The 20,448-nt window shown below is 47.3% G+C and overlaps 1 protein-coding gene across 7 annotated transcripts in view; it reads right to left on the bottom strand.

The window, feature by feature from the left end:
• The window catches only part of SGSM2 (small G protein signaling modulator 2), a 149,105-nt gene that overhangs the window by 32,906 nt on the left and 95,751 nt on the right, over window positions 1-20,448 (bottom strand). For 3 of the 7 annotated variants that reach the window (XM_075013796.1, XM_075013801.1, XM_075013800.1), the window contains exons 5-12: window positions 17,125-17,192; window positions 16,268-16,413; window positions 15,679-15,813; window positions 13,755-13,879; window positions 11,005-11,072; window positions 5,083-5,246; window positions 2,728-2,854; window positions 1,433-1,567 (exon numbers count right to left, since the gene is read on the bottom strand). In XM_075013796.1, coding sequence (XP_074869897.1) covers window positions 1,433-1,567; window positions 2,728-2,854; window positions 5,083-5,246; window positions 11,005-11,072; window positions 13,755-13,879; window positions 15,679-15,813; window positions 16,268-16,413; window positions 17,125-17,192 — 968 coding nt within the window. The remainder of the gene's footprint in view (window positions 1-1,432; window positions 1,568-2,727; window positions 2,855-5,082; window positions 5,247-11,004; window positions 11,073-13,754; window positions 13,880-15,678; window positions 15,814-16,267; window positions 16,414-17,124; window positions 17,193-20,448) is intronic. The other 4 variants (XM_075013798.1, XM_075013797.1, XM_075013802.1 and 1 more) reach the window with 4 other exon arrangements.

Raw genomic sequence — 20,448 nt, 5'->3', positions numbered from 1 at the left:
TTGGCAGAATATGAATCCAGCCCAGCTCAATTGCATCTGGACCTAACAATAGTTTTGATGAGCTATGAGCATCCTGGTGGATTGGGGTCCACATAACATCTAAATGGCATCATGGCGGAGGTCCACAGTAGAATGGGCCAAGGGTACTTATCCTCTCATTCCTATACGTCAGCAAGCCCGGGATGGTGTCGACTAACCCACTGCTCTGTCATGGGAGAGCTCTGAAGAATGCAAGATGCCTGCAATCACTCAACAGCTGGAGGATGTTCTGTAGCTAAAGGAAGAGTGTGCTAAATCTATGGAACCTGCAGACATGACAGCTCCAAGCCAAGATGGTCAGCATGGAAATTGTACAGGGGCAGCTACGGCAGCTAAGGAAAGAGGGGATTTGCACTTGAATGAAGTCAGTCCTGGGACAATCAGGAACATGGCAGAGGTAGCGCTGGTGGAGAAATGGCCTGAATGTTTCAAGAAAGGAAATCTTAATGAACATTTTTACCATTTTTTTTCCTTTCTGTTCCAGTCCTGAGCCAACGTAGCTGCATTTCTGGGGCCTTAGGGTTCCATCCATCCGGCAGATGGCTTTCTGCTCAACAGGATGAATGCCACCAAACGCCCTTCCAGACAAGAGGGATCCTAAGTCTCCAAAAATACGGGAGCAAGGCCTGATCATCCACTGAGCAACTAACGCCTCTGCATGGGGATGAAGCTTTGCTCATGTGATCAAGGGAGAGGGAAGGGGCCAAATTTCTGATGGGAGCAGGGCCTATTGTATTGCAAGAACTAGGGTATCAGATCATTTGAAATCCAGAGTATGTGGACAGGAGGGCATTTGCCTGTGACAAGCTGCGTGGTCTGCACAAGTCTCCGTGTGCATTTAAGGGTAGATTGTACAAAGAGCCTGAGACTCCTTGCTGGGGGTCTTTTTCTGCGGTGTAGCTGCACTCTAAAGAGTTACAGCTTGATTTGTGTTTCCCTGCTTGAGCCGACTGGGTGTAATCAGTACCAGCCCTTTGCTCGGGGCGTCTATTGTCTCACTACCCATTGTGTTGGACAGGTGGAGGGCTTCCCACAGATACCGCCCTCCACCCATCCTCCATGCAGCCAAGTAGAGGGGCCCCTTTTATCTGCCTGGGAGAGCACCTGCCATGAGCCAGGACTTAGCTCTGAGGATGTTAAGGGGGGAGTCTGGGCGAGGCAGATTCTGGAAGCAAGACAGCTCTGTCGTTCACTGTCACAGACCCTCCTTTTAGAGCCAGGGAAAGGTGCAGCTAATCCCCCCCACAGCATTTGGGTGCTTTCCCTCCACTCCAGGCGGGCGTGAAGTAAAAACATTTGCCTTGCCATAATGCCAACACTGTTGTACGCATCACTGGGGCGACGCTGCCCCAGAGCACTGATAGGGCAGGGCCAGGGGCCGGCGGATAAAAACCTTTCATCCTATTAGGAGCTGTGAGGTTCCGAGAGCAGATCATTGAGAGCATTGCGTGGAGCCGGTCTTCCTCCTCCTCATCGTCATCGACGGAGGCAGAGCGGCTGGCAGCTAAGTGGTGGTAGTTAATAGTTACTGCTCAAAGAAAATAGTGAAAGAGGAGCATAAGAAGAGAGGACTCGGTTCTAAGAGAAGTCTCGACACGTTCGACACAAACGGAGACCCTGTGAATTCCCACACACCATCGTGGGAAAGGAATGTTTCTCGAGGTCACACCTTAGGCCAGTCTTCAACCAGACACAAACAGCTATGTGTGCCCCCCAAAAAATCTGCAGTGCTGCCAATTGGTGGGAGCAGAGCACCCGCCCACCACTGGGACTCCACAAGGACAGAGAGTCCCAGAGCTCAGGCTTAATTTTGTAGCCCCACGAGCCTGAGCAGCTGACCTGGATGGCAATGGGTGTCTTACTGCATTGCTGGATTGAGCCCCTCATGGTTTATTCTCTGGCGCAGGTGGGGACAAGGGATGGAAAGAGGGGTGAATGTTTAATTAATTTTCGCCACTTTCTAGATACAATGGAAACACTGGCTCCAAATTCCCTTCAACCTTGGGGACTGTGATCCAAACATCTCAAGATGTTGCTACTTACCAGCTTCTCCACCAATGGCCATGAAAACGGGCCTATTGTTAGAGAACCAGAGTGCAAGATCTCTTGGATACAGTTTAGATTCACCAAAAAGAGAAAGGCATTTGATGGAGGTACTGGTGGGTTCTGCCCTTCCTCCCCCCATTCACTGTGAAACTTCAGGTGAGAAAGCCCAGTAACTCTCCAAAATTCAGTAGAGAAAGTGTACACATTTTTTGACGTGTTTTTTGGGTAGGATCTTCTTTTTTATGTTTGATCTTTTTGCCTCTTACTAACAATCTTGTTAGCAAGCTACCTGTGAAGTGAAATAAAAATAGCCTTCCTTCCTGGGGCAGAACTGCTGTTAGATTAGCCAGGGGGATTTTTTTGCATTTGGTCTCTGAAAGCCCTGGTGCCTCTGTGAAAGTTTGCAGAGGGTTCAACTGGAGAATACTGGGTAGGTCCAAGAATAGGACTCTTCATGTCTGTTTGGGACAATGAAGTGTTAGGAATATCCATATTAAATTATATCATGGCTCACAATTACCTAACAAGGCAGAACTCCTCGCTGGCAATAGCTTCTACAAAAATCCGGATTGTTTCTTTCGCCCACAGCTCCCAGTATATTCCTATAGTTTTTGCAGCTGAAGGAACAATGAAGCCACTTACTGTTATCATGCCTGTGTCCCGGATAGATAATTCTGAAGACATAGTCTGTAGCAGACTCTTGTGGCATCTCCTCCAGATCCACTGACTTGCTATTATTTCTCTTCCGGAGCTTTGGAAATACTTTCCCCTACAGTAAAAATGACCCAGCAGGTAGTTACTGAGAGGTGGAGTGGTGCAGGAGAATAGCATCAAAATGAGGCTCAGAAAGTGCTCCAAGACATAACAGGAAGCTGACCATTAAAGGTAGCGGAGATTTTTGCAAAGGGGTGTAAAAGCGTAACAGCCTCCCTTTAAGGGCCGGCAGCACTCCATCAGGCTGGCACCACTCCATTCTGTGGGTGGAATCTGGCTGCAGACAGTTGGGTGCATATGGCCATTTTCTATAGCACTGGATCAGTGGTGAAACTATATCTCATTGAGGTGGAAGGGACCTCAAGAGGTCAAGTCCAGGAGCTATCACCATCCCTGACCGATTTTTGTTTTGTTTTTTTAATCTAACCTGCCCCTAACCATTGAAAGGTTTATACTGACCACTGATAGAGTGCTTACCATGAGCAAGCTGGCCACAGATCATCATCTTTGGTGTCCATGCATCATCCAGCCTCATAATGTGACCAATCCAGCAAAATTATTGCTTCTTAAGCACTCCAGACCCTTGAAAGGATTGAGCTTACAACCTTGGGTTTACAAGGCCAATGCTCTAACCACAGAGCTACTCCCTCCCTAATAACTGTCCAATGATGCTGCTAGATGCTTTTAAGGACTGCATGTTGGGCACACCTATTCAGTTCTGAACACACGGCAGTATTTTCAATCTTTGGAGACGTCGGCCTCGTCGTAAAGTGGTTACTACTACTATTTGTGACCTTGTGTTTGCTGATGACTGTGTAGTGTTGGGCTCATTCAGCAAATAATGCACAGAAGCTTTTTGATCATTTTGTTACTTCTGCTCACCGCTTTGGACTCACAATGAGCATCAAGACGACAGAAGTTATGCCTCAGCCTGTTTGGAAACAGCCCTGTACTTCAGTGATCATTGCTGCTGGAACAGTCTTTAAGGCTGTTGGCAAGTTCTGCTACCCTGGAAGTGTACTGTCCTCTAGCGTAAATGTGGATCATGGTGTATCTGCTCAATTAGCTTTGAAAAAACTGACCAAATGGCTATGGGATGACCATGGTATTAAGCTCTGTGCCAAGGCAGCAGTTTATCAGGCAGTTGTCCTAAATATCCGGCTGTACGGCTTGGAGTCATGGACAATATATCGCTGCCATGATTTGAAACCTGATCGGTTCCATACACGTTGTCGGAGGACGATCGTCCACGTGAATTGGCAGGACAAAATTCCTAACAGGGAGGTTCTTAAGCTGTGTGTGTCATGGGCATGGAAGCAATGCTTATGAACAAACAGCTTCGCTGGACTGGTCACATTATGAGGATGGATGATACATGGATGCCAAAGATGATCTTCTATGGGCAGCTTGCTCATGGAAAGCGCTCTATCGGTAGTCAGTATAAGCACTATAAAGACATCCAAAAGGCCAACGTGAAGTCACGCGGCATCTCTCTCAATGATCTGGAAACTAATTCAGGACAGATTGTCCTGGCAACAAACCATTGTCCAGGCCCTTAATTGCTTTCAGAGCCAGCGTATCCAGGCACCACAGGAAAAGTTTAGGATCCAAAAAGAACGTACAACGTCTGCAATTAGCATTTTTTGTGACACCTGTAGTCGGCTTTACCGATCAAGGACTGGTTTAGTCGCTCACCAACAGCATCATAGAAGATGAAATTCATTTGATGGCTTAGTCCAAGCAGAGTAAGCAAGTCCTCCCTAATACAATTGTTATGGAATCTGTCCTTATAAAGAAGCCAAAAACTGGCTCGGGCAGGGGTCAGCTACCCCTGGCACAGGTGTCAGCCCCATCCCCCTTCCCACATGCAGCTGGAAGCTTGATCTGAGCCATGCCACCTGTGGATTAACGAAAGACCAGCTAATGCTACCAACCACCATGTAAACAGTAAAGCTCTCCATCTTTATTTATTAATGAAGCTGTTGTAAGTAGGACTATTAGTGACTTTAAAAAGTATCACCAGCACTCAGACTGTACACAGAGGTCAAAAGGTCAAATTTCAGCACTCTGCCTCAAAAAGGCTGCTGACCTGGTCTAGGGGATAATCTGTGGTATCATTTATTTTGCATTTAACTTCCTCCCCATGTCCTGAGTTTATCATTTGCATCACAGTAGGTCCCAGAGCCCTCTGGATCCGGTGCACTGGCTGATGTTGGATAGACACAGTAAGAGCACTTGCCCCAAAGAACTCATGGTTCAAACACTGGCTCATTCTGATGGTACCTTGCCCTGCTGTGACCATAGCGGCGGCTCTAATTGTCCTCGTGGTAGAAGGCCATTTTCCAGGCAGGAGAGGAAAGCGAGGAGATGTCCTCCCGGTGGGAAATGGAATGGTGGTCTCTGGATCCCATCCTGACTCACCAATACCAATGTCCCGCCTCGTTCTGCTGCAAAAAAGAACCCAAGATGAGCTTGTGTTGACTTTTATTAGATTGGAAATGTGATCAGTTGACCTCACTTTCAAACTGGATTCTGTTTGGAGCTTGTTTGTGCCATGTAATGTAATGATTTTCAAACTTTTTTTCATTTATGGACCCATACAATATTTCAAACAGAGGTACAGACCCCTTTGGAAATGTTAGACATGCTCTGAGGTCCTCCAGCAGTCCCTAGGCCACATTTTGAAACCCACCACGCTATGGTAATGGCAACCTTTGGCAAACTCCTTAAAGGGCCACAGCCCACACGTTAGAAACCACTCATGGGATACATCAAAAATATTTGTCACCATTTGCAGAAAGGCCCAATCTGAGAAAAAAAATCTTTCCGCTACTTGTATGAAGGGATACAGACAACACCACCCTTAATCAGGTAATATATTTTGATGTTATCCATTTGGCTGGAGCCAGAAGACTAAAGCATGAGAGGGTAGAACTGTGATTATCGTCTTCCCATCACTGGCTGGTTCAGGGCCCCCCTCCCCAACTGCCTAATGAGAAGGGACTTGAGTAGGATTCTGTGGTCTCTCTGGTATCCTAATCACTGATCTAAGGGACATGCTGCTGTGGGTTGCTTGTCTTCTCCTGTTGAAGTTGGTCCATCTAATTAAACAATTACACTGAATGGGCTGGAGCCCTTCTATGTTCAGTGGATCAGGCCTTCACCCAAGATGAAGATGATTCTGGTTCAGTTCCCTCAGTAGTATTACTCTCACTGCTAGATTATGAGGTAGCCTGCTCTGTGCTTCTTTTTGTCTTGCCTCGTGATACCATTCCACTTCAATTAAATACTAATCAGACCACAAGAAAAGCACCCTTGGGGTGCAGTGGTCAGGGCCCAGGCAAGGCTGGTGTGTGGTCCAGGATTCCAAGTGCAAATCTCTTCGTTAGCCAGCGGAACCAGAATTTGAAACAAGATTCCTCCACCTTGAACCTTAACCCTAATCTTCAGCTACCTGAAGGGGGGTTCCAAAGAGGAAGGAGCCAGGCTGTTCTCAGTAGTGTCAGATGACAGAAAAAGGAGCAATAGTCTCAAATTGCAATGGGGGAGGTCTAGGTTGGCTATGAGGAAAAGCTATGTCACTCGGTGAGTGGTGACGCACTGAAACGGGGTGCACAGGGAAGTGATGGAATCTCCATCCTTAGAGGTTTTTAAGGCAAGGGATGATTTAGCTGAGGTTGGTCCTGCTTTGAGCAGGGGGTTGGACTAGATGACCTTGTGAGGTCTCTTCCAACCCTAATCTTCCATGGTAGTCTTCTCTCTTTGCTGCTCCACTGGTAATTGGAAGAAATTCATAATTGTTTTCTCAAAAATGTCTCTCAACGTAGGTTTCTTTAGATAACCTAAGGGTATGCCTACATTATGTGGAAGATCAACCTGGTCAGGTACAGATGCAGAAAATCAAACTATCTGGGGTTGGCACTTGACCCCTGTACGCCTTGATATTGAGGAGAGTAAAGGGAAGTCGACGGAAGAGTTTCCCCAATACAGACCAAGTGTAAGTGTCAGCGATTGGCACTTTTCCCAAAGTCTGCTAGAGCATTCCGTACTTTCACTGCATTCTCTGTGTGCCTTCCCCACATCTGTACATGCTTCAGTGCAACTTAAAGTTTTCTCCAAGATGTGTCTGCCTTTTGCTACCGTAACATCATTACGGATGGCATCACTAAGTACCATTCATTGCTCACCATTCACTGCCTCTTGCAGAAGTCTGTGGATTCTAACGTCAGCTATCTGCTTTGACTCTGAGAGCATGGCTAAGGAATGAAGCGCCATAGATGTTGGTTTACACAAGGATGTTTTCAAACCCACTCACACTGCCTATATGACCCATGAAATTCACTGCCCAACGCCCACCTCCCTTCTCAAAGTGCTCATTGTCAAGTTTGTTTTGATTCCTCCACTTAATCGAGTGTGCTTTGCAGTGGATTGCTTCATCAGACATGACATAAATCCAGTCTTTGCTCAGAAAGTGAAACATGCTGAAAATATTTAATCAGGGCGTACGCTGTATTAACATTAGTGGCTGGTTATTGAGCCAAGATTCATAAAATGCAAAATGGTAGACAGAAAAACTTTCCTCAGCTCAGTTTATTTGACAAATAATGGCAAAATATTTTAATTACATGGTGCAAACATGTTATGTGATTACAGACATTTGCTGTAATTGACAGCAAAAAGTATAGGAAAATGCATAAAATGTATTATCTTGAAGGTAAATATTTCCCAACCTTTCCAAAACAGTACTATTTTGAATATGTAGTTGCATCATCCATTATATTTATGATTTTATTTCTGCCAATAGTACAATTTAAAATTGTAATATCTTCTAATTTTTGTCAAAGTTGGGCTTTTAATTTGAGTTTTGGCCCATTTTGTGATTTTTTCCCCATTTTTTTCAGGTAAGATGCTCAATAATGTTTAAACATTATCCCTGTATCTACACGAACCCCTCCCTTTCGGAAGACCCTAGGGACTGCTGGAGGATCTCAGAAAGGACCCCCCAGTTTTCGAAAGCCCCTTCTTCCTATCCGGTATTAAGAAGAAGGGGATTTTGAAAACTGCAGGGGGTCCTTTCGGAAGGTCCCGTCTCCACGGACGGCGCGCGATTCAAAAAGCCGCACTTTGGAATTGCCGCGGCTGCCTTTATGCTAATGAGGCGCTGCATATTCATGACAGCACCTCATTAGCATCTTTCAAACCCGCCCATTAACATTCGGAAGGGGCTCGTGTAGACCCAGCCTATGTGACACAGAAAAAACCTTACAACATCTAGCATGTAATAGCTGACTTTCAATAGCAGTTAAATTCTCCTACCTGATGGGTTACACTAATTTATTAATAAGACCCCTTTTTAAATGTAGCATGTAGACTAAATATGGGGGAGAGCATTATTGTTCTAGCCACTTTGGTGCCAGAGGGAGAAGGCAGGTGATGCAATATCTTTTACTGCCCAACAACTGTTGGTTGACTTACAAGCTTTTGAGATACACTGAGGTCTTCTTCACGCCTGGTGAAAGAAGCCAAGGGTCAGATCTATCTACACTTGCACTTCATCGCCAAAAATTTGTTGTTCACAGGTGTTCAAATAAAACCTCCCATGAACAATAAAGTTTTGGCATGGCAAGTGAATGCTGCTTTGTCAACCAGAGCGCTCTACTGCCTGCAAAGTGAAAACCACTCCTCAGGGAGGTGGAAGTATTTTGTTGGCGAAAGTGCAACAGGGCTGTTTGGACGCAGCCTTGTCGCTAAAAGCTGCGTAGCATAGACACAGCCTGAGGTAAATGCAAATTGGGCCAGACTGTTTAGCAACAGGGGTAACGTGTGGAAGCGATCACTTGAAATGAGTAATTAAGAATTAGGTAACAAGGAGCCTTGTGACACCTTACAAACTTATTAGGATATAAGCTGTTGGTTTTACCTATGAAAGCTGATGCCCTAATACCTCTGTGAGTGTCTAAGGTGCTACAGATTCCTCATTGTTTTTGCAGAATCAGACTAACATGGGTACTCCCTCGGGGACTTTTTAAGAATTAGACAGTTATGCCAGAAGGGTTGGAGGGGCAGGGAGCGTGGACGTGAGGCTTCATCCACACTGGCATTCATTGGCAAAGCTTTTGTCATTTGGGGAGTGTTAAACACCCAACAATAAAAGCTTTATCGACAAAAAAAGCCAGCGTGGACAGCGCTTTGTTAGCATGAACGCTCTTCTGCTGACAGAGCCACTGCTGCTTGTGGGAGCTGGAAGTCTTTTGTCAGTAGGAGAGCCGGTCATTTGATGCTATAAAAAACCTGGGCGGGAGGTTAGGGTTGTAATAACCCCAGGGTCAGCAACGCCCAGTACAGCTGCCAAGCGTGGCACACAAGCTGATTTTCATGAACACGTGGGGCAGGGGCTCAGCCCCACTCCTCTTCCCCCTTGCAGCCGGGAGCTTGCTCAAAGCCAGGCCGCTTGTGGGTTAACAAAAGACCGGCTAATGCTACCAACCTCAACAGTAAAGCTCTGTATCTTCATTTATTATTAATGCAGCTGTTGGTAGTAGGACTATTAGTGACTTTAAAAAGCATCCCCAGCTCTCAGACCATCCACAGAAGTCAAAAGGTCAAATTTCAGAGCTTCACTTCAGAAAGACTGGGGACCCCGTAATAAGCCATAAATCCAGTGTCTCTGTTCAGTCCCTAATTTCTAGTGTCTAGCCAAGTTATGAACTCTCCCAGGCCTGTCCTTTGAGGGCACTAAGCAGATTTCCTGGAAGGATGAAGCAGTCAGATACAGAGCGATCACTTTGTGAAAGAAATGTTCACTCGCAGGTGACACGGTGTTTTCAGCCTTTGTAATTGTGTGCGTGTGTTCATAATGGAGTGCAGCAATGGTCACATCTCAACCACACAAGTGTTGCTCAGGCACTTCGCGCAGTGAACATTGTCGTGGGCGTGTGTAGGCGCTCAGGCGCTTCTCTTGTGGAAGTGCTGATGATTACAGCAGATACATCTGCAGGTCTGGCATTTCTTGATTCATTTATTTACCAAGGAAGTGGGTCTTTGCCCAGGAAAGCTTATGCTCCAAAACATCTCTTGCTCTCTGAGGTGCCACAGGACTTCTTGTTGTTTTTGAAGATACAGACTAACTTGGCTACCCCTCTGATACGTAGTGTATATTTATTTTATCTAGCTATCTATTGAGATATATTAGATAGAGAAATAGATAAAATAAATATATAACATGTGGCTCAATGACCTCCCCTCTCACAGATCCAGGCACTCCCAGCCCCCGGCACTAACTCAGTGCACCCACCCAGCTCTCCCCCAGAGCCAGGCACCCCTAGCCCCCCTCCCCACTCTAATCTAATGTCCAATTTGCCTGGGACTCATTGGAGCCGGTGCCACCACATGCTTCTACCTCCAAGTAAGCACTCCTGGTGCATGGCTCCGAGCAGGAGCTGTGTTTCATTGCTCAAAGAGCGCGTACAGCTTGAGAGCTGTGGGTTGACCACCCCGTGCTAATCTCTCTCTTCCACCTTGTACGTAGATGTAATGTTCCAAGCATATTTCCCAGCCCAGAAGAGGAGCTTGGTGTAAGCTGGAAAGTTGTCTCTTGCCAACAGAAGTGGGTCTGATAAAAGATACAACCTCACCCATCTTGGCCCACTAATAGTTTGAGACCAACACAACTACGACGACACTGTATAAATATGAATAATTTTTAAAAATACAATTATTTGACCTCCAATCGCCAAAATTACTTCCTCTCCATCCCACAATAATTAAGAAGTTGAGGCCAGATTTTTAGAGCAACAGAGCAGCCATAGTTTATGCTGCTGGTCAGGGTGTGGCTACATCTGGAGGTAATTAAGCCAGCTGCAGCCTTGGCTGACACAGCAGGATCCTTTCCAGTAGAAGCTCGTGTTTTTAGCTCCAGAGTCCCAGGTACGAGCCCTGCTGCCAACAACCCACCCAGAAGCATCGTATTACATCAAGAGCTGGGACAAAGTCAAGCCTGAAGGGACCCTCAGAACAGCTTTAGGCCAAGAAATTCTCATTGGCTTTTTCAGCAGAGACACTTAAAGAAAAAGTGCTGTCTGCCTGCCTGGAAATAAACACCAAAGAGGCAGCAATATAGACTACAAACAGCATGAGCATTCCACAGGCAGAAACAAGGCCCCTGAGCCTTGGCAGCGCCCCAGGGATGAAAAGGTTTATGCTTACGTTGCTGATGGCAGTGAATGCAGACGATCTGACTGAATGGCACAATTAAGGCGTAGTCCCAGTACACGCTAAAAGGTGGGGGAAAAAAAGGCAAGAGACGTAATGTTTTAGTAATCAGTGGCCAGACTGCTCAGTAAAAGCATAAGCACTTCCATAAATTAAGAGCAGCTTATTCAACTTGGCTGATTAAGTGCAATTTATGGTGAAGTCAAGGAATTCATTTAGCATACAGTATGCAGCTGGAACCTGCAGGGTCACAGTCACTCTGCTCCCAGGCAGCACTAATCTGCTAGCTATAAACAAGAATCAAGTTCCCACAGCGTAACCTTGGGATTCAGGACACCTGGGCTCTATTTTGCCACAAAATGCATATGACTGAAGTCATGTCAAGCAGGGCCCATGCGCGACGGAAGTCAGGTCAAACAGGGCCCAGTATCACATGCACCAATTCAATTCAATGGAAGCAATACCCTTCCCCTAAATCGTGACTATAATTTCCACAGGATAGACCAGGGTCAGCAACCCCCAGCTCGGGTGCCAAGAGCAGCACGTGAGCAGATTTTCAGTGGCACCCAAGGTGGGAGCTCAGCCCCACCCCCACCCCCTGCATGCAGCGGGGAGCTTGCTCAAAGCCAGGCTGCCTGTGGATTAAAAAAAGACCAGCTAACGCTACCAACCACCACCTCAGTGGTAAAGCTCTGCATCTTCATTTACTTATTAATGAAGTGTTGTAAGTAGGACTGTTAGACTATGTCTACATGGAGGGAGCTATTGGGGGATACTGCGGTAACCCAAAATAGCTGCTCCGCGTCTGTGTGGCGCACTTGCCATTTTGAAACATTTTTTGAAATAATGGGCACGCTGTTTCGACATCACTGTACACTTTATCGCAGGAGGAGTAAGAGATGCCTCAAAATAGCGCTTTATTTCGACAGGTGGTGCCATTTAGCAGGTACTGGCTACGTTCTGAGACAGAACACTGGATTAGAAGGAATCGCTCCTCTAACTGGGTGTAATCATATCCCAGGGTCGCTTTGAGGATGGTGCTTTGAAATCCTGCAAGGAGAGGCACAGAAAAATGAGAGCTGTGATAAAGGGAGGCAGACTTTTAGTTCTGCAGCTCTGGAGAGCCGAAATCAGACTTACTACTTTCAAACGTGTCCTAAAGCTGGGTTGTATTACCTGAAGTATGCTAGGGTAACACTGCATGTGTCTCTGCTATACCCTGAGGCTATCCCAATAAGCATAAACAAAATGCATAAATAAAAATTAAAATACAAATTATTCTAGACAATTGCTGAAATATCCTTGCATTTTATTACTGCTCTTATTTGTTTGATGGGACCTAGTGATCTGCATTCAGCCCAGGGACCTGTTGTGCTGTCAAACACACAGGCTGTGTCTACACTTGCATTCCTCTTTTGAAAGAGGCATGCAAATGAGGGAAATAGAAAATGCAAATGAGGTGCAGATTTACGTATGTGGGGCCTCATTTTGCATATTCTTCTTCCAAAAGAACTTCCTGAAAGCAGAAAAGCAGTGTAGACGCGGCAATTTTGAAAGTAAACCCCATCTTCAAAAGATCGTCATCTGCATTGCTTTTCTTCTTTCGAAAGAATATGCAAATGAGGCACCAGATACGTAAATCTGCACCTCATTTGCATTTCTGATTTCCCTCATTTGCATGCCTACTTCGAAAGAGGAATGCAAGTGTAGACAAAGCCACAGAGCACATATGCACAGCAGCCTTATTCCAAAACAGCTATTTTGGAATAACCCTGCTACACACAAAATACATTTCAAAATAGCACTTTGCTATTTCGAACTACATTGTCTGCACACATAATGCCTATTTTGAAATGCCACTTATTTCCTAATCTCTATTTGAAACAGGTGGTGGTAAGATGGTGACTAGCGCTTATTTCAAATTATTTATTTATTGTAGGGTTTTGAAATAGGTGCTATTCCTTTCTTAACATCGCCTATTTTCAAAACAGCAGTTTCAAAATAAGAGCTGTTCCGCGTAGAATGAAGGTTACCAATTTCGAAATAACTCAACAGCTATTTATGGCTGTTGCGTCGTGTAGACACAAGAAGAGTTATTCTGAAATAATGCTGTGTAGACCTACCCATAGGAAGAGACTGCACCTGGCCCTAAGAGGTTACAGTAAAAGAGACAAGATGGGATACAAAGGCACGGCAAAATGCAGTAACTTGCGCCAGGTCACACAGAAGGTCAGTGGCAGAACCCAGGTCTCCTGATTCCTTGCCCAGTGCTCTGTTTGATGGGCCATGATCCCATCAGTTAAATCAGCATCTTTGCTTGTCTATAGGGCAGCTGACAGATTTGCCTGGCTCCTGAACAAGGTGAGGGAAGCCAGCTCCATGTCCCTGGAAAGGGTGGAGCCTCAGACAGAAGAGGCACAGCTGAGGCAGCTTGCTCTCAGCACCGCCTGAAGTGTGCTGCAGTGGTCCTGCCCTCCTGCAGCCAGCCCTGAGAGCCACCTGGAATGCGCCAAACGGCGCTCCAGAAGGGCCCAGGGCTCTGGCCATCACTGCTCCTGTAGCAGCAGTGGCTGGGAGCACTGGGCCTTTTTGAATCAGCGGGCCCCAGGGCAAGTGCCCCATTCGCCTCCCTGCCCTGTCAGCAGCCCTGCTTGTCTAATATTGCCACCACAGTTGTATGTCACGCACGCAAGATGGCGACCTCGCGTCACTGCGGCCGTTTCCTCCAACCAAGGCAATGCTACCTTTTCTCCAGCTCCACGTCCCTCAGGGTTCCGTTCATGAGCTGATTGGGAGTCCACTTTAAAGTCAGGCTGTCTGCAGACTGATGCAGGGAGAGATAACCAGGAATTGCCTCCATGTCGTCTTTCTGTTTAGCATGATAAATAAAAGGACAGCGCTTGGAAATCACCGTTTGTGTTCCTGTCAGCCGTAAGGAGAGATCCCCTAGCAGGCTGACACTAAAATCCTCTCAACTAGTCACATTTATTCCATGCTTCATCCCCTTCCAAGGACACTTGGACATAGGCCACTAGCCAGCAGGCTGGTCTCTGTCCCGCTCCACTGTGGAAGCCCAACTGGTTCCCAAACCCCCAGCTCCTCCACTAACAACTAGAGCTCTTGGATACCTTTTCTGCAGCTGAATGGAGCACCCCCAAATCCAGCCAATGGGAGTGGTGGGCACTCAACACCTCTGGAAATGAGGAGGAGGAAGGATGAGGCGTGTTTTCAGATCCACTCTGGTCCTGTGGACAGGCCACTGAACATGGAGGCAGGGGTCTACTCTCTGTTCTGTTCTGGTCTGCCGACAGCGTAACCAGGGCAAGACATGCCCCCTCTCTGGGCCTCTGCTTTCGTTCCCCCCTTTTTCCTCTTGTCCCTTGAGCAAGCATAAGTTCTTCAGGGCAGCGACTGTCTCTCGTGGTGTGTTTGTACGACACCCAGCGAGCTGGACCCTGATCTCAGCTGGGGTTGCTAAGCGCTGCCATAATGCAAACGAATTAATGACAGCCTCTATTTATTCCTTTGAGAGCTGTCAATGAACAGGAGCTCTGAAAAGGGATTTAAGGCCGCAGAAGCGGCAATAAATTAAAGCTCTTGACAGGGCCAAGAGTCTTCGATAAACTCACAATTGTCCTTCAAGCCATTTTCCTTGCTCGGCAGATAACATCTAGTAGCAAATTTGTCTTCTGGGTGTTTACCATCATTAACTCGCAGCATCAATCCTGGGACAGGCTTAATGCTGATGAACCCACTAGAATAAATTAGGCAGGCGCATCTCAAGCCTGCTAAACCACCTGAATGGACAAGACCAAAAAAATCAACACCCCCCACAACTATTTCTGAAGTGTGTGTCTGTATGCATCCACCCATCCTGCCATGAAGTAGCCATTAACTGGTCTTTAAACTGTATACTAAATGATCAAAAGGCAGAATTATTCTTTGGATTGTAGTTACACCAAGAGAACACAGCTAAAACAACAGGCACCTCCCCACACTGTGCTAGGTGCTATGTACACATGGTAAGAGACAGTGCCTGCCACAGAAAACCTACAGTCTAAGTAGATAAAAGGGTGTGGATAGGGAAACAGGAGTAGACACGGATGAGGTGATTCACCCAAGGTCACACGGCAGATCAGTATCAGAGGCAAGAATAGATTCCTGGGCCTCCCGACTCCCAGTTTAAAGCCCACTGAGAACCCTTATTAGAGAGGCTCTGGTCCACAGTCTGTTTAATGTGGTGGAGGTCAGTTTGAGGAGCAAGGATTTAAGCCCATTCACATCAGCAAGTTTTAATATTGTAATCCCATCTTGATCCCTTTTTCTCTTGTTTGTTGGCAGCAGATATCACAGTACAACTGCAAGGGGAGGTGTGTGCCACTGGTGATGTCTCTGCCTGGGAAGGGAGCTAAAGCTCCCAACACCCCAGCTGAGCCAGAAAGGATCATCCCTGAAGCTTTCACAGCTCTTTCAGGTGATGCATCCATCTTCTACTGGGCTAGAACAGGAATCAGACATTGCCTCTGAAGCTGGCTTGTCCAGAGGATAAGGCACTAAGCTGGGATTCAGGGGACTTGCGTTCTATCCCCCGCTCCACCATGCTGAGCCAGCCAGAATTAATCTTGCTCTAATGTACAAACTCAATACACCGGATGCTCAGATACTCACTGGCTGGACCAGGACGTTATTCTTCCCATACAGCAGGTGTGTCCTTGAATTCTGGTGCAAAGACTCCACGTATTCTCTGGCGGAAGCTGCAAATCGATCTTCCGACATGCTGCCGCTCGAGTGCCGTTTCCGGATCTAGGCGATACGAGAGCCACGCCTCAACAGGCAGGTCACATGGTACCAGAAGCAACTAGGTGAAAACGGCCGCTCAGAGCGGCCGCTCTACCAAAAAAACCATGTCTTAAGAAGTATCTTTTAGAATGGGACTTAGATGCTGCAGCCTGGGGACTTTAGAGGCATGTGAAGGGCATACCCCTTGCCCTGGCCAAGAAAGGTCCCCAAGGCAGGGAATCAGCACAGCACAAGCCACAAAATTCCAGCTCTGGCTCTCAAGCCTCCCTAAAGGTGGGAAGGGCTGGAGGCGATATCTGAAGCCAAATGTCCTTTCAGCTGTGCTGAAGGCACACACAAAAATGTTCTCTGTGTTTGGCAAGGCTGCCAGAGGGTGTGATCTAAATACACATCCCCCTTCTGTGGGGGGGTCCCTTCTTGGCTGGTAAGAGGGAGGGGGCATGCTGCAAATACCTACTCCCAGCGCCGGGCGTTTTGATGGCGAGTCCTGGCGCCCGTGAGCTCCATGAATCCGGTGGCGCTGAACCAGCTCATCTGCGGAAGGGTCTGTCCAGTAGTGGTCAGCTGTTTTCAGCTTGGTATATTCCAGTGCACATGGCCCAACTAGGAGGACAGGAATGAGAGAGGATCTTTAAGAAGAAGGGACATTTGCTCGCTTTGGTCTTCCAAGTCAGATGTTGAACATTTCTGCTTGTATCTTCTTGATATCAGTGCACAGACTGTGGCCTGGGCTGATGACAGGGTTTGCCAGACCCTGGCAGGAGCCAGCTCAGGGGCATCAGGTGGAAGGCGTGGCCTCAGCAGGAAGGGGGCGTGGCCTCAGCAGGAAGGGGCGGAGCTGTGGCAAGCCTCCCCCAGCCAGCCCTTCAGTACCTCTGGGACCATAGGGCACATGCCTACAGGGGTTCCAGTGGTGATTTAAGGGGCCTGGGCCTTAGTTGTACAGAAGCCACAAGCCCTTGGCCCTTTTAAATCACCGGCCTCCAGGGCCTCTCTCCCGCTTGTCAGTGGCCCTGATTGTAATCTGGATGTTCTGGTCAAATTATCTCTCTTACTAAACCACATGCCATTAGGAGATGGTATGTAAAAGCAATATCACTGAGCACCTAATACACAGCCACTGCTGTATCAATACCTCCAATTCCCACCACACTTAGAAAGAGTTCTAATAAAACCAAATTCCATTCTGCTCTGTCATCAAAGCCAGCAAGCAGACACTTTATCCGTCTCCAGTTCTATCCCTCTGCTTCAGGGCAAATGCAAAAAAGCAAAGAACACCTCAAAACACCTGGAAATAACATTGGAAGTACTTACCCAGAAGAGAAGCTAGGATTGGTCCATAAACAGGATCCGCCAATAAAGCTTCTCTCTCATAGTATTTGCTGAGAATAAAAAATAGACATGGATTACAGCCACATGTTGGTATTTTCAAACCCCCCCTCCCCACCCAGAATCACTTAGGAGCACGGAAAATGCCATCGACCGCTAGTTTGTAGCACAGCTTGCCCAAAGAGAGTCAGTGACTTCTGGGAAGTGATACCCAGCAGTGCAGCTTTCTTTGCAACTTCAGGGCAACTCTTTGGGGTTGATCCTGCCTCCAGAGCATACTCTTATTGCAGTCACTGGAAGGGTACTACAGGACGCAGCACGTGCATGGAGACAAAAGTTTGCAGAAGGAGAGGCTCAGTTATAAAGCAAAACCAAAAAAAAAAAAAACTTAGTGGACAGTAGTTCTACAGCCAGGCTCTCATGCCACCAGCAACTAAAGGCAATTGGGTTACACGGAACTCTGAGACAGGCTCAACATTAAGGTGAACATTCTTAAAAGGAAAAAAAGTGACTTGGTAGTTGGCATCCTTCAGTCTCGAGAGACCAGATGTATGGTCCTATGGGAGGTAAAGAATTTACTCAGTTGGTTTTGTGGCAGACAAATACAGGGCAGAAGAGACCAATTTGAGAAGGACAATCTTTGCCTTATCTGTCATATTTAAAGGTGACGTTCAGACCCTTTGGGCTTTGCCTTCTGTAAGCTCAAAGGTGATTCTAACTAAAATGGAAGTAGTGGTTTAATCTATTTAAATATACAGAGATGTTGAACCTCTCTAGTCCGGCACCCTCGGGACCTGATCAGTGCCAGAGGGGAGATTTTGCCGGACTATGGGAGAGCAATATTGTCTAGCAGCATCACCAACTCTTCCACTGCTGATGGGGTTCTTAGAAGACATTCAGAGGTAAAACAGAGCAAAATGACAACACAGGAGAGCCAGGACTGGTGGCTGGAAACAAACTTCATGGGACTGCACAGAACTTGTGGTCACAATAAATGGTTGTCTGGCTAACTGCAATCGTGCCGGATTATGGATGTTGCCAGACGAGAGAGGTTCAGTGTGTATGTGTGTATATAAAATCATGCACAATTGTTTTGTGTGAACTTAAAGTCAACCACGGCAGGGCTGCAGTAGGGAAACACATGATCTTAGCTAAAAGGCAGAGAAGCGATTGCTCAATAGAGCCAACAGCCACTCCAGACATGCTAAGAAACAGCAAGAAGTCCTGTGGCACCTTATAGACTAACGGATATTTTGGAGCATAAGCTTTCGTGGGCAAAGACCCGCTTCATCTGACGAAGCGGGTCTTTGCCCACGGAAGCTTATGCTCCAAAATATCCATTAGTCTATAAGGTGCCGCAGGACTTCTTGTTGTTTTTGAAGATACAGACTAACTCAGCTACCTCTCCCATGCTTGTCACTGTGCTAAGAAATGTGTCCTCCTCAGACAGCCAGGCAGTCCGATATCATAGAATTTGCTTGGAAGAGACAGCTTGGGATTCACACCATAACCGCCTTAAAACCACCCTCACAAAACAAGGACACTCCACCCCATAAGTAGACTGTCCTGGAATGAGCCACCTATACACGGAGCCTGCTTCTGTACACCCCACAGGCCCACGCTGGAACCCGCATGTGGCTTCATCAAGCTACATTTGATGGAGACCATATCCTGAAAGAAATATGTCCCAATACCCTCTCGTCTGCCCCTCATCTCTAGAAATGAGCTTCCCCACAGACCAGGGCACCTCAGTTCGATCCAGGGGTCCCTACACACACCTTTCGCCACCTGTGGAGTACCTCATTCACCGTGGAGATGACAGTCTCTGTGGGCTCTGGGGGAAGCTGGGAGGCGGCCCAGTTCTGGGCAGGGCTGGGCCAAGGGTGGAAGGGACTCCCCCAGCCAGGCGAGCGAGTGCTGTTGCAACAGTTCAATGGGCCACCGAGCCGGGGGGAAGAGGGCAATGCCACTCTAGCTGTGACGGAAGGGGAGGCAGCACTGTGATTCAAGTGGTGCTGAGGGCTGAATGCCTGAGGCCCTGCCTCCTCCGCCCTTGACCCCCTACCATGGGCTTGGAGCCAGGCCCTCCTCCTGCCTTGCCCTGGGGCCCAGGGTGGCTGTTGACCCCACTGAGGCCCAGCTCAGGACGCTGCCAAAGTACCAATGGCGGTCTGCGCTTTGGATCTCTATTTAACTGACCCTCTGCCTTCTTCTGTCAGTGGGCTTGCACATCCACTGCATCAGATGACCTCTATGGTGGGGACCGTCAACCGCTATGCTCTGAAACAAACTCTCACTGAAAGTTACGAGAGACAAAAGACACACCATCTCACACTTGGGCAAACTCTTTTCACACAGCGACCTTTCCATCCTTCCCCTCCAGGGAAACTACTCAGCACCTTCAAAAGACTTGAGCTGTGGACTTAAATTTGTAACCCGGCTAGATACCAAAGGCCTGGAGCTTAGCCGTGGCAACGGTTTTATGGTTCATTACAACACGCGACACCGCCTGCTAAACTTTAATGGTCCACTTCACTCTAAGAGTTCTCCTCCACTGCGTGGGAGCCTCTTATGTTTCACAATCTGTCCCAATTTGTAGTCAGCTCAGACACCGGTTACCTTCCTGAGGCCTGAAGAACTCTGTGTGGCTTCAAAGCTTGTCTCCCTCACCAACGGAAAATAGCCTCAGGAGACAGGAACCGCGTTAGTCTGTCACGTCACAAACAACAAGCAGTCCTGTGGCGCCGTAGAGGTTAATATAGTTCTAAGGTCAAGAGCTTTGGTGGGTAAAACCCACCTCTTTTGATGAAAAATAGAGAGGAAAAACAGAATCCAGAAATTTCCTCTCCATTTTTCATTGAAAGAAGTGGGTTTAATCCACCAAAGCTCATGACCTAATCAATTTGTTAGTCTCTAAGGTGCCACTGGACTGCTTGTTATCTGTCACCGATGGAAGTGGGTTCAGTAAAAGATATTACCTCACCTGCCTTGTCTCTATGATCATATCATTTTGCTGGTCTCCTCCACTAGATGGCGCTCAAACCCTATGACATGCCAGTTCTGATTTCCTCAAGCGAACACCACCAAGCCACCAAAACACCCTGGATTCAAGAAGTGACCCGCACACACACCGCCAACAGCTGGAAGGGACCTCAGGAGGTCATCGAGTCCAGTCCCCTGCCCTCTTGGCAGGACCAAGCCCCATCCCTTTTTTTTTTTTTTTAAATCTGTTTGCCCCAGATCACTGAACGGCCCCACAGTATTGAACTCACAATCTGGGGTTAGCAGGCTAAGGCTCAAACCACTGGG

The sequence above is a fragment of the Carettochelys insculpta genome, chromosome 19 (genome assembly GCF_033958435.1).
Source record: "Carettochelys insculpta isolate YL-2023 chromosome 19, ASM3395843v1, whole genome shotgun sequence".
Classification (NCBI taxonomy): Eukaryota; Metazoa; Chordata; order Testudines; family Carettochelyidae; genus Carettochelys; species Carettochelys insculpta.
The sequence above is the reverse complement of the archived record's forward strand: the minus strand, read 5'-3'. Positions and strand labels throughout refer to the sequence as shown.